At 42.9% G+C, this 13,256-nt stretch overlaps 1 protein-coding gene across 1 annotated transcript in view; it reads right to left on the bottom strand.

Annotated features, from left to right (window-relative positions):
- Nucleotides 1-13,256, bottom strand: part of PRKN (parkin RBR E3 ubiquitin protein ligase) — a 1,219,260-nt gene that overhangs the window by 185,371 nt on the left and 1,020,633 nt on the right. Inside the window, exon 8 of the mRNA XM_084827978.1 lies at nucleotides 2,787-2,848. Within this exon, the coding sequence (XP_084684104.1) occupies nucleotides 2,787-2,848 (62 nt within the window). The remainder of the gene's footprint in view (nucleotides 1-2,786; nucleotides 2,849-13,256) is intronic.

The raw sequence follows: 13,256 nt of genomic DNA on the forward strand, positions 1-13,256 counted from the left end.
GTAAATCTTTACGTAGCCTATCACGTTTGTTTTGTTTTGTTTTGAACCGGGAAATGGCGGCGGTGGTAGCCGGTCGGAAGACTGGCCGTTGCAGCCGCCGCCACTGGAGCCGCCGCCGCCAGGAAGATCCGCCCAAGGTAAGTCCCTTCCTGGGGGGGTGGCGGGCCGTTCCGCCACCGATTTCGGGGGGCCGAATGCACTGGCATTCGGCCTCCCCGAGATCCATGGCGGAACTTTCGTACATCCCTACTTACAAGTCCCACCTTCCTTCTTTTACCTTCCCCTTTCCAGTAACATGGGGTTTTGGCTGTAGATGTGGGGTGATTCACACACCAGACACTTGGAGTTTAACCACAACAGTTTACTGGTAAATTTATAGTATGCAGTCACAACTCTAGGTATTTACACAATAGAGCTAAGTGATACAAAAGGCATTATGAGAAAATAAAAGTTGAAAAAACGCAACTGCACTTAGACTTCTTCAGGCTGCTTCTTCCTGCTCCCTCTTTGGGCTCTAGTCTCCCCAACTTTCCCTACTGGCTCTCTCGCTCTCTTTATATACCCTCCTCCCTCAAAACCGAAAGTAGTTTCAAGTAGGGATGGGGGAGAATTTCTCCCCGAAACTTTGGGGGGCCGAGTGCCAACGCATTTGATCCTCCGAAGGTTGTTCGGGGAGAAATTCTCTGCGCCCCCCCACCCCCTGCCGGGATGGGACTTACCTTTCACGAATGTCCCTCCCGGCGGCGGGTCCCGGCGGCGGTTCGGCAGGTCTTCGTCAGGGGCGGGGGCGGCAGCCGGTCTTTCGACCGGCTGCCGCCGCCGCCATTACAAGAAAAGTAAAAAAAAAACAAAAACGCCCCTGTGATAGGCTACGTAACGATTAACGTAGCCTATCACGGCTAGATCTGCAAAGTCAGCCGTGATAGGCTATGTTAATCGTCACGTAGCGTATCACGGGTGACTTTGAAAAAAAAAAAAAAGCGTGTACGGCTAATGGCGGCCCCCATAGGGAGTATGACTACTTTACGTAGACTACAGGGACCAAATAAGGAACGCGAATGGCGGCTCCCTATGGGGGCCGCCATTTGCGTACGCACTTTTTTTTTTTTTCCAAAGTCACCCGTGATAGGCTACGTGACGATTAACGTAGCCTATCACGGCTGACTTTGCAGATCTAGCCGTGGTAGGCTACGTTAATCGTTACGTAGCCTATCACAGGGGCGTTTTGTTTTTTTTTTCTTTTGAAGTTCGCGGCCGGGGAGACGGGGTGCTTCTCCCCGGCCTGAATTTCGGCCGGGCGAGGAGGGAAACCTCCCCCCCGGCCTGAACTTCGGGGGGAGCAGCAAAGCACCTCCCCCCCACCGCCAAGCAAGCTGCGAGACCAGGTAAGTGACTTTCGTGCATCCCTAGTTTCAAGCCTGAAGAAATGAAACTTAACCGGAGAAATGAAAATTAAACTTAACTGGGGAAATGAAACTACTTCTCTGAGGGATACCCCTCCCCAAAAAACCTCCAGGCCTCTAAGCCTGACCTTTCCCCCATCCTTTGCCTCTATAGGCCTCAAACTTTCACACCTACCCATGCCTTAAGTTCAACCACAGAAGCCCTTCTTCAAATGCCCCTTCATTCTGATATTCAGAGGGTAGCAATAAGAGAGATGGCCTTTTTGCTGGTGCTCCCCCCCCCCCCAGAATTCTCTCCTAATAGAAGGTCATCTGGTGCCATGTTGCTATTTTCTTGGTGTCAGGCTAAGACATTTCTCTTCTCCTAGGCTTTTAAAGTATTTTAGTATTTTTAGTGTTTAAGATCCACTATTTTAGTCCCTGCAATGTGGTTTCGCAATGAATATGGACTTGAGCACGCTCCAGGAGAGAGCGCAGGACAGGAAGGCCTGGCGTGCTGTGGTCCATGGGGTCACGAAGAGTTGGACACGACTGAGCGACTGAACAACAACAACAACAACAACAACGTGGTTTTAGCTCCTATACCTCATGGTAGTTTTAGGTTTTGCATCTGTACCACACTTTATGTTGTCTTAGCATGTCTAGTGGTTTCATATCACATTATTGTTTTTATTGTGATATTATGGAATTTTATTATGTCATATTATGCTTAAAATTATATGTTACAACACCTAGATAAATGTGTTGTATTTAATCAATTGACATAAATAAATATATTCCTGCAAAGACTGCCACCACACTTCCATTCCTTCCAAATGTGGATTGATTCTAGACAGCCATTCCAGTGCTTTCAAAGGGCACAGAATAATCCACACTAGTTCTGTCTTTAAAGAAGGGAAAGGTGTGTGTGTGTTAAAAGAATATACATATCAATAAACCACCCTTTATTGAGACATGACCTGAAAACTCTGGACTCCAGAAAAGAGCTGACAGGAAGGGGTCGAGGACTGTGACCAGATGTTTAAAAAGAGGGCAAAAATAGGCACATCATACCAAGCATTAAGTATCTTTAGGCGGACTTCCTCCTCCTGTTTGCCTGTCTGCCATTTTATACTGCCTGTTTACTGCAGGCATCCTGAGTTGAAAAGCTGTGGCAGATAGCAGATGTACCAATTAATAATCTGTCAAGGCTGATGAATAGAATTTTCTTTAAAGTCTCTTACAAACACACATATATACTGCGTGTGTGTGTCCCCCCTCCTCAATTTCAGGGCACTGGGAGGGTCATGAGACACTCAGTGCCTCCCTGGAGAGAGAAGAAGCTGTCTCATTAGCGTCTATCTTTCATGACACCATGACGCTGCCTTTCAGATGTTAACTCACCTGCTCCTCGCCCAAAATTCTGAAATGATGCAGCTCTTTAATCAAGGAATCTGGACAGCCAGCTGCAGTAAAGAAACACACAGAAATACAGCTTAAAACTTATTTTCATTGGCTCCGTGTGTGTGTGTGTGTGATATATTGTGAGTAGACACAGAGATGTAGCATCAAAGATGGATACCCAGCTTAAGTAGCATCGTAAAATGTTATTGAAACTCCAGTAGATGGACTGTATTAGCCCACACTCCTGCCATATCATATTTCAGAACCTACTAGGAATGCTTTGAAAGACGGCACTCTTCATCTTTATGTCCTGCCCTTTCCTCCACAAGATGGTGAGAAAGAGAGAGATTAGCAGAGGAGGGCTTTCTGTAGGATGTTGCCTTTCCCTAAAATCAAGGCTTATTGACGAAAGGGTCTTAGGAATAAGCGTTAAAGGATCTTTGAGGATGTGGGGTCCATTACTACCAGCAGAAGCTTACTTTTTATATAAATATATTTGGATTAAAAACAAACAAACACCCATGTGGTCTAGGGAAAGCAAGCATCCTATTTGAGAGGTGGCAACACTCTAGGATTCATGGGTGCCTGGGGATGCCTTTGGCATCCTGCTTATTGGATACTTTTTAGCCTTTGGGTTGTATCAGTCACAGGTATCAGATATCTCAGTAGGTCACAGGTATCAGATGTATGTGGTATCCCTGTGTCACCTTGCCATGAAAAGACACAAATGGGCCTTTGTGTGTCTTGAGTTAGGCATCCAGCTGCTGTAAAGCAAATGAACGTTAGCAATGCTGTAGCCTTATTTAATGTACCTGCAGGGTCATGGTCAGTACACACACAAACACATGAATGCAGGGCTGGCCCTACCATTAGGCAGTGTGAGGTGGCTGCCTTAGGCAGTTCATCTTGGGTGACATGAAACAGCAGCAAATTGTTAGTACTTATTGTTATTGTACATTTATTCCCAGAGAAAGATACTTGTGCGTGTGTGTGTGTGGGTCTCAGGTGCCAAAATAATGCAACCACCTTTGGTTACTAATCCCCTTGACCTGGGGATGGGGGTTTCCTTTTCCTGTTCTGTCTCAGGCAGAAAAGTGTCTTTGGACAGCCCTGCATGAATGCATATATTACTTCATCTACAGGTTTTCTTCCATTTTGTTATCAGTGCGGCCCAGTTCTACAAAATGATCGCTCTCCTGGAATCTGCGGAATAGTTAACGCTCAGATATACATTTTGAAGGAAGTGCTATAAAAGTAGCCATAGTGAAAAGTTAAAAGAAAAAAGAAAAGAAGGATGCATTTTACTGAAATACTTTTAAAACAATCCAATCTTTTGTAACTCAAAGGTTAAATAAAATCATTTGCATTCACAGACAAACCATCAACACCAAAGCTTTAACAGGGGAAATTTGCACTTCTGGCACTTCTCATATCCATTTTGCAGACTTCAACTGTTTTTATGTGTGAAATGCTATAAGGTTTACTTACCAAATTTCTCCCATAAATTACCATATCTCTCACACAGCCTCTCTTTCATATTCTCCGTGAAAACTATAACTTTATTAAATGTGGGAAATAGCCACACACACACACACACACACACACACACACACACACATTCAACAGCACAAGAAGAAGTGAGAAAAAAGCAGTGAATACATTTATTTAAACAGTTGCCAAAATACCAGAGTGGTTACATAAGAAGGGTGGAAATCATCCGTGAAAGGCATTATTGCTTCTCCATTTCAACTTATATGAACCCAACAACATGGATTCTACCTAGAATTTCATTTAGTGTAATGACCATGCAAACGTTTGCACACTGTCACAACTAAGGGTGAGCCAAATCAACTCCTACAATTTTGCTTTCTCATACAGTGGCTAATATTTCCGGGGGTTTGGCCTGGTGTTTTTTTTTGCCCATGTTTAATCATTTCAAGGTGCTATGAAGTCTCTGGATGAGTCTTAAGTGGCCAGGGAAGCTCTATGGCTCTGGCCTCAGAGTCCAACAAGGACAAGTAGTCTCTAAAAGTCCCACAGCTTTGCCTGAAAACCTACCTATGCAGTCATGAAATCTGTTACAGGTTCCAAGCCCAATTCCCAAAACTACAGTTCCTTGGATTTCCTGGGATGAGGAAATGACTGTCGCAGATTCTTTAGTCCTCTTCAGGTGTTCAGTTTAAATGCCTGAAGGCTAGCCCTCAACAATACATGCGCTAGCCAGTCTCCCCAGCCAGCATATGATCAGCTCGATCTGAAGGGTTTCCAAGATGGAGGCGGGAACCGTAGTCGATCAAGGTTCCCTTCCCTGTGGAGGAAACTGTGGATTAAATCCAATGTTTCACAAACAGACTTCTGCTTGCCCAATGGGACTTCCCTTTGTTCTCCTCCCACTTGCAGCTCCCTGTGCACCCCCCGAATCTACTCCAGAGGGTCACTAACTCTCTGGAGCAGATTTGGGGGCACTGGGGAGGGGCAGCAGGAGAGGAAATCCATTCCACCAATGGTTTCCATTCTGCTGGTGGAGAGCCACCATTGGATCCAATCCATATGTGCATAGAAGGTGGCCCCCTTCACACTCAGCTGATAATGCATGACTGGTGTGTGCAATATTGTTAACGGAGTGTGGCTAAGCCAGCATGTTCCCACTTGCCCCTTCAGATGTTCCGCACCCATGGGTACTGAATGCCTGATCTCTGCAGTACACAGATGCTTAATGCACAGATGCTGAATGAGAATAACAGGTCCTGGAATCAGGTGAGACAGATTAATAAAAGTCTATTGAGTAAAACCAAAAGGACTTGTCTAGGTTTTGTGTTCTGGACCATTTATTCCATCCAAATAATATATTTTCCTTTATTAATTTGTTTATTTAAAACATTTCTATACTGCCCTTCATTAAAGCAGATTCCAGGGTGGTGTATACCAATGTAGATAATACATTATTTAAAATGTAATACAATAGAATAAAATGCTAGCATCAGACATCCATAATAAAAGAAAGCACATCAAAATTATGGGGAAAACTGAAGGATTATACAAATTAAAATGTTTTAGGATGCAGTTCTATACCTTTTTATGCATTGTTGTCATCATTACGTCCTAACCATAATAAATAAATAAATAAATGCATTTAGATATACATTCATTCATGCTGATGAAGATAAAAACAAAAATCATGGTTGTTTAGTAGTGGATTTTTCCTAACTAGTAGCAAAGCCCTGGAGAATTAGTTAAATTGCAAGACTCTGAATGCTGAAGTTCAATATTCTAAAACAAACCACGTAAAACCCTAAACAAACCCAAGTTTGGTTGTGTTTCTAATTTTATAAGATTTGCTTTGGGATTTACATAAACATCAGAAATGAGGCAATTTTTGAGTGTCAGGTTGAGTTATTTCCACCTTCCCCAATCTGGTGCCCTCTCGATGCATTGGCCAGAATGATGGGAGCTGTAATCTGACACATCTGTACTGTAAGGCACCTGGTAGGCCGAGTTATATAAACAGTCATAAATAATGATTTGCAATGGAAACAAACCCCAAAATATTGCATGGACTTCACAATGCACTAATACATTCTGATTAAACCCTTCAGACTCTTTCAGATCTCTAAACTGTTGAAACTAATTAGAATGCTGATGTAAATGTAAGACCTTTATCCTTCTTGTGTCCAATCCAGTGCTGAAGAATTGTACCTTTATGACACTATAATCACTCTTGAGGTGTCAGAGGAGCTGATGCCAAAGGATTTAGTGACTTCATTGTACTAGAGTTAATTAAATGTTTTGAGGTTTGCAAACAACCTTTTCTCTTTCATAGTGTTTGTCCTCATTTGAAAGATAAGAAATTGGGATGCAATGTTAAGATCAGCCCATCTACAGATGCTGGGAATGATGGTAAGAACATCAGAAGAGCCATGCTGGATCAGACCAAGGGTCCATCTAGTCCAGCATTCTGTTCACACAGTGGCCAACCAGCTGTCAACCAGGAACCCACAAGCAGGGCATGAGTGCAACAGCACCCTCCCACCCATGTTCCCCAGCAACTGGTGTACATAGGCTCACTGCCTCTGGTACTGGAGGTAGCACATAGCCATTGAGACTAGTAGCCATTGATAACCTTTTCCTCCAGGAATTTGTTTAACCCCCTTTCAAAGCCATCCAAATTGGTGGCCATCACTGCATCCTGCGGTAGTGAATTCCATAGTTTAACTATGCACTGTGTGGAGAAGTCCTTCCTTTTATCTGTCCTGAATCTCCCACCAATCAGCTTCATAGGATGACCCCGGGTTCTAGTATTTCTACTCTGACCTTTTACCAAGCTTTTCAGGTCAAACATGATGATACCTTATGCATGATCACATTTCTGTATCTTTTAACTTCCTTTAAAACTAGCAGCTGTGGCTGCCCCAATCTCGATTAGGCCCGTGGCATAGGGGGGAGAGGTTTTAATCCTCCCTCCACTTCCATGGGCGCAAAGAGCAGCTCCCCTTCCAGGCCAAAGAGCAGCTGGGGAGGATTTTTTGTTGGGAAAATGGCATAGGGTGGGGGAGTCAGCCCTCCTCTCCCTGCAACATTGTCCGGATCAGGCAGTCTCTCACTGGGATTAGGGGAAGGGGAGCTTTAAAAAAAAAAAAAATACAGAAATGGGATTACACATTAAATGCACCATCTGCTTTGGCAAGATGACAGGAAGGGCGGCTGAGGTGTGTAATAAAGCTAAGCTGTTTGTTGCTGCTGCTTACACGGGAGAAGAGGCAGCTAGAGGGTCCTCTGGGAAGCCAGGCGCGGCTGGGTCTTTTCACGCTTTAGTCAATGGGGGGAAAGCACACGTTTGTGTGCGCACTTTTAAAAGCACACACACCACACCAAAGCAAGCAAGCAAAGTCAGCTAACACACACCACACCAAAACAACAACCAGGTGACACACACACAGAGCACAGCACAAGCAAAACATTCCCCACATTCCCTGCCATTCCCTCTAGCCTCCCAATATGCCCCCCCCAGCTCTGATGCTCCCCATCACCTTCCCCCCTTTTTTTTAAACCTCCAGGGAGTGTAATATCATAGACAGAACATTTTGCAGAACTTTCCTTAGATGCTACATCTATTGATTATGAACACATAAAACTGCCACATACCAAGTCTAATTATTGGTCCATCTAGGTCATTCATGACTACACTGCCTGGAAGTCGCTCTCCAGGGTTTGCATGCAAAGCAGATTCCCCAAGTAACTGGGACCATCTAAGCATTTATTATTCCATTTTTGCTCTTGGATATTAATCTGGAACATTTCCCCCTTCTATCTTTAATTTATTTTTATTATTTATTAATTACATGTTTATACTGCCCAATAGCCGAAGCTTAATTCCATGTTCAACATCTTTTGTCAGATAAGATTTGGTACATAGATGACAATAAACCTTTGGTTTAGGATCCCAAGTTTGGGATTCAATTAGCAAAATTTCAAATTTGGTAAGTGATGGAAGTTTTGGAAACAATCCCCTTAAACAACTTTTCTTAAAAAACCAAAATGCATATATTGCAAAATAGGAAAAAGAATTCCCTGTTCAATGAAATCCTGATAGGCAATAATTGTTCTATCTTTGATAAAATCATGTACTATTTGAACCTATGTTAACTGGAGATATTTTCATTTTTTTAAAAATTGAATCTCACAAGACAAAATCCCACTTAGGTTGCAATCCTAAACAAACTTACTAGGGAGTAAGCCCTATTGAACACAATGGAATTTACTTCCAAGTAGACATGCATAGGTTTGTGGTAATAAGCAAATGGCTGTCCCCTATTAATATAACTTAGGCAGCACTTCCCACCCCCACCATAACCCTGTCTATGGGTTAATCTATACTATTCCCATTTTATTGATAGGCATTCTGAGGGTACAAGAAGGGACTTGCCCAAAGCTGCCTAGTGATGATGCAGTATTTGTAACCCAGTCTCCCAGGTCCAAATCCACTACCCAGGGCTACAGGTTTACACTGGCTTTCAGCTTGCTAAGAGGCTAATCTACAAGTGCCTTAGGAAAGGTGCATGGCAACTTGTTTTAGCTGTCCTCCTGTCTCTTCACTCATTACACATCACAAGCAAAAAGAGTGCAATTTGTGCCAAATATCTAATGTGCTTGCACAGTAACTGCCAAGAGGGCCTCTCTGGAGACTGGAACAGATAAAACAAATGACATGAAATGCATTACTGGCAATGTACATAGTGTGTCAGCTGCAATGGGGAAATTCTTCTGGACTATTGTGTGAAGCTCTGGCCTCTGCTAGCAAAATCTCTTTCCATTTTAATAGATGCTTTAAAGCTAAATTACTCAAAGTAAATGAACCGCTATAGCTATTTGCTTCAAAGATACTTCCTTGCTAATCTTTATGGCAGAAAATAGCAACTGGAAAAAGTGTTTGCATTTTAGAGAGGGGTTTATTTTTTGGATTTAATACACAAGTACTCAAAACACAGGGCTTTATTTTTCTTTCCTCCTCATTCTAATCTCAGTTTGGGCCAAATTATAGGAATTTTATGTTGCCAGAAGTAATTACTTTTGACAAGTCGTTATATATATTTTTGTTTTACTCTGCTGTATGAAGGGCAATGCAAATCAGCTAAGGGTGGGGATGTTTCAAAACCAATTTCATTTCTGCCTGTATCGATAGGCTAAGATTTTTAGAGTGGCTACTGAGGGCAGCTCAACACTTTACATGGTAAACGTATTTACTGCATGTACATTGATGTTATACCGGTGTTTCCCACAGCGAAGTAGAAAAGTGTAGATGACATACATGCATTAAAAACCTGCCTCAGGGAACGAAGTGTAGAGTTGCCACGATTTTGTATTTCTCAGGTTTAGGGAACTGATGCCTGATTTTGAGGTAAAATACAATGAATTATTTGTGGATGTATCAGACTTCCTTTAAAAAAGGAAGGAGATGCAGAACACCACCCTTCTTACTTTTGAAAATCCTGGCCAATTTGTGATTAAATATTTGAGCAAGTGCCACCTTTTGTGCCTAGAGTCAACAAATGCTAACCTATAACACGTGTACATATATACCTAATATATTTTGTAGACATCTGCAATTTGTTTGGATACACAGGTAAAGATAAGGAATTTCAACGCATATTATATTAGCTAGCTTTTATGCCTTCCTTGGTAGTATGTCACAGGCTCACCTGCTCAGGTCATCTGGGATTTTGGTCAGCAGATATCTTAGTGCAGTGTAACATACTGATTCTTCTTCTTTGTTTGTGGTGACACTATGCCCTAGATTCTGTGGATTACGCCGTAGTCAGGTAGAGCGGAAGGTCTCCTGTGTGGCTGAGAAAGGTGGATCCTTCATTGCCTGGGGGATCTACCTCAGCCATTTTAACAGCTATGCTACCATTTTGTACATTGCTTTGCTGCCCAGAAAAATATAGGCTTGGAATCGAATCTAGGGTGACATGTCAGTTAGGTGAAAAGATTCTTAGTTTATCTTCAAAAGATGAAATAATTTCTGTGCAAAGAAGGAGCAGTTTCACATGTCTTTATACCAACAACTGAATTAGAGGCATATTGCCTAAATTTCAGGTAAAAACAACACTGCCTTTATGCTTGTGAGCCACCAGGAGCAAGGTGGAAATGACTAAAGTCATAAAGGTCCAATAGAAGGATGACTATAAACAAACTGGAAAAAAACATGCTACAACTTCCATTTTTAGGTAAAGATGGTACGTAGTTACAGACTCAGCTGCAAATGTCATGAAAACCACAAAACTCATGAGGGTCAGTTAGGAGAGTTCCACATTCAAAATCAGGTTAACACACCCAAAGTCTTGAATCCTTACATTATAGTTCTATTTTGTAAAATAATTAACTAGGAAATAGTCAAGTAATCACTTCTGGACCAGCCTAAACTCTCTAGGATACCATCAACACTGACTGCATACTGATAAACAACCTTGATGTTTTAGGTTGGTTTGAATAGGTTGATATCTTTAGCGAGATGATTTGCTAGTGTTGTTATTGCTAGGTTAAGTTAGTCTGTCAGTTACCTTCATGGTTTAATTGACATTTCTTGTTTAATTTAGTCAGAACTCTACCTGGATCTGGCTTATCACTAACTCGGCACCTCCAAACCTTAGCAGCCCACGGCCAGGGCAATACAGCCTTGAGATACAGTAATATGCTTACTGAGAAACAGTAAACTGTTGGAAATTTGATTTATGACTCAGAGGATCCTGGGAGCAACTAGCAACGAGCAAATAGGGATGCATTCTGAACCTAGAGGAGGGGAAATCCCCAAAAGTTACCCCTCACTTTTTGCTTCCTTCTACCCTAACATTTTATAATTAGTTGATAATGGGTAGGACTGATGCAGTTATTAGAAATGTGCTAGCATAATTATTCTTACTTAGCCAGTTTTAAACTATATTAAGTGGGATAATTTTGGTTACTAGGATGCCTTTATAAGTATCTCAGCCAAAGTGGGGATAGACTAGCTCTAAATGAATTGACATTGGGGAATGAAGAATGATTTCCTCCTGTCAGGGCATGCCAGCTCCTAGATCTGGAATTAAATGAGAACTCCATAAGGCCCCAGCATGACCCAGGATCAGGGAAAGACAGGGCACCTGGAGGGAACACCTGAGACCATGCCTCAGGGCAGTACCTTTCCAGGGAACCCAGCAGAATAGGGAGACCAAAGATATTCCCAACTCTAGAACCCACAAAATCAGGTCCAAGAACAGAGATGACATCAAGTCCAAAGCAAAGCTTGGTCCTGATGGCACAGCACTCACTTGGCAGCACAAGACATCTTACTTAGTAGGAGGAACCATGAATATAGTCGGCATCAGACCCCCGCTGGTACACCAGAAAAGGTTGGACAGCCAGACAGAGTACCTATGCCTTCGATTAATGCCTGGAAGTTGTTGATGCCACAGCCCGCATAGACCCTGCTCTGAAGTAACTGACTTCTGGACAGCTCCTCTTCCGCTCAGTATTAGGCCCTTGGCCTCCTGATACGGCTGGACAGCTCCCTGCCTTGCTCAGAAAGAGACACTTCCCTTCTCTACAGAATGGCAATTCTAGGTGCTGCAAGCCATGTATCTTGAGGTTGCAAGCACAACAGACTTAAAGAACATATATAAAAAAGGTTTTTTTAATGAGGTACAGAGGAGTACCTGTAACCTTCTTCTACTGGAACACATCCCCTCTCTGCTAGCATTGTAACCATAAATATTACAGCAGAAACCTGATGGCACAAATATGGGGTGAAAGGCACTTTGCCCTGTTGGCCTACTAGGTATTTAGCACAATCAGCTCAGTTCCTGAAAAGATTTTTCTTCATCATCTTTTATTCAAGAGGTAGTTGAAATCTCCAAAGCAAGGTCTGCTCTTGGATTTCTATCTTCATGTTGGCTCTGGTCTTTGATGATTATCAGCCTTTTTCAGAAAGCTAGAGAGAGGTCAGGAGTTTTCAGCCTGTGGTGAGAATGATTCTAAGAGGGGGAGATTGTCTTCTCAGAGAAGGGCCATCTATAGCTGAATAAAAGTCATCATGGAAGACCATCAGCTGCCTCATTTCCAGGCTACTGGAGGTTGGAAGGAGTGCTGGAATGGAACTGGTAAAAGGCAAAAGGCAGTCATCTTTGAAAGAGAAATTCAACTGGAAAAACTTTTTTTAAAAAAACACAATAGCCTGATAATAGAAGTATACTGTAAGGCCTTAGGGTAAAGTGATTTAGAATCATAGAATCATAGAATAGTAGGGTTGGAAGGGGCCGACAAGGCCATCAAGTCCAACCCCCTGCTCAATGCAGGAATCCAAGGCAGAGCATCCCTGACAGATGGCTGTCCAGCCTCATCTTGAATGCCTCCAGTGTGGGAGAGCCCACTACCTCCCTAGGGAATTGGTTCCATTGTCGTATTGCTCTAACAGTCAGGAAGTTTCTCCTGATGTTCAGCCAGAATCTGGCTTCCTGTAACTTGAGCCCATCATTCTGTGTCCTGCACTCTGGGATGATCGAGAAGAGATCCTGGCCTTCTTCTCTGTGACAACCTTTCACGTACTTGAAGAGAGCTATCATCTCTCCCCTCAGTCTTCTCTTCTCAAGGTGAAACATGCCCAGTTCTTTCAGTCTCTCTTCATAGGGCTTTGTTTCCAGTACCCTGATCATCTTGGTTGCCCTCCTCTGAACCCTCTCCAGTTTGTCTGCATCCTTCTTCAAGTGTGGTGCCCAGAACTGGACACAGTACTCCAGATGAGGCCTAACCAGTGCTGAGTAGAGGGGAACTAGTACTTCCCGGGATTTGGAAGCTATGCTTCTATGAATGCAGCCCAAAAGAGCATTGGCCTTTTTTGCAGCCACATCACATTGTTGGCTCATATTCAGCTTGTGATTGACAACAATACCAAGATCCTTCTTGCTTGTAGTGTTGTTGAGCCACGTATCCCCCATCTTG

The sequence above is a fragment of the Heloderma suspectum genome, chromosome 1 (assembly GCF_057233095.1).
Source record: "Heloderma suspectum isolate Gila_16-S chromosome 1, 16-S_ref, whole genome shotgun sequence".
NCBI classification, from domain to species: domain Eukaryota; kingdom Metazoa; phylum Chordata; class Lepidosauria; order Squamata; family Helodermatidae; genus Heloderma; species Heloderma suspectum.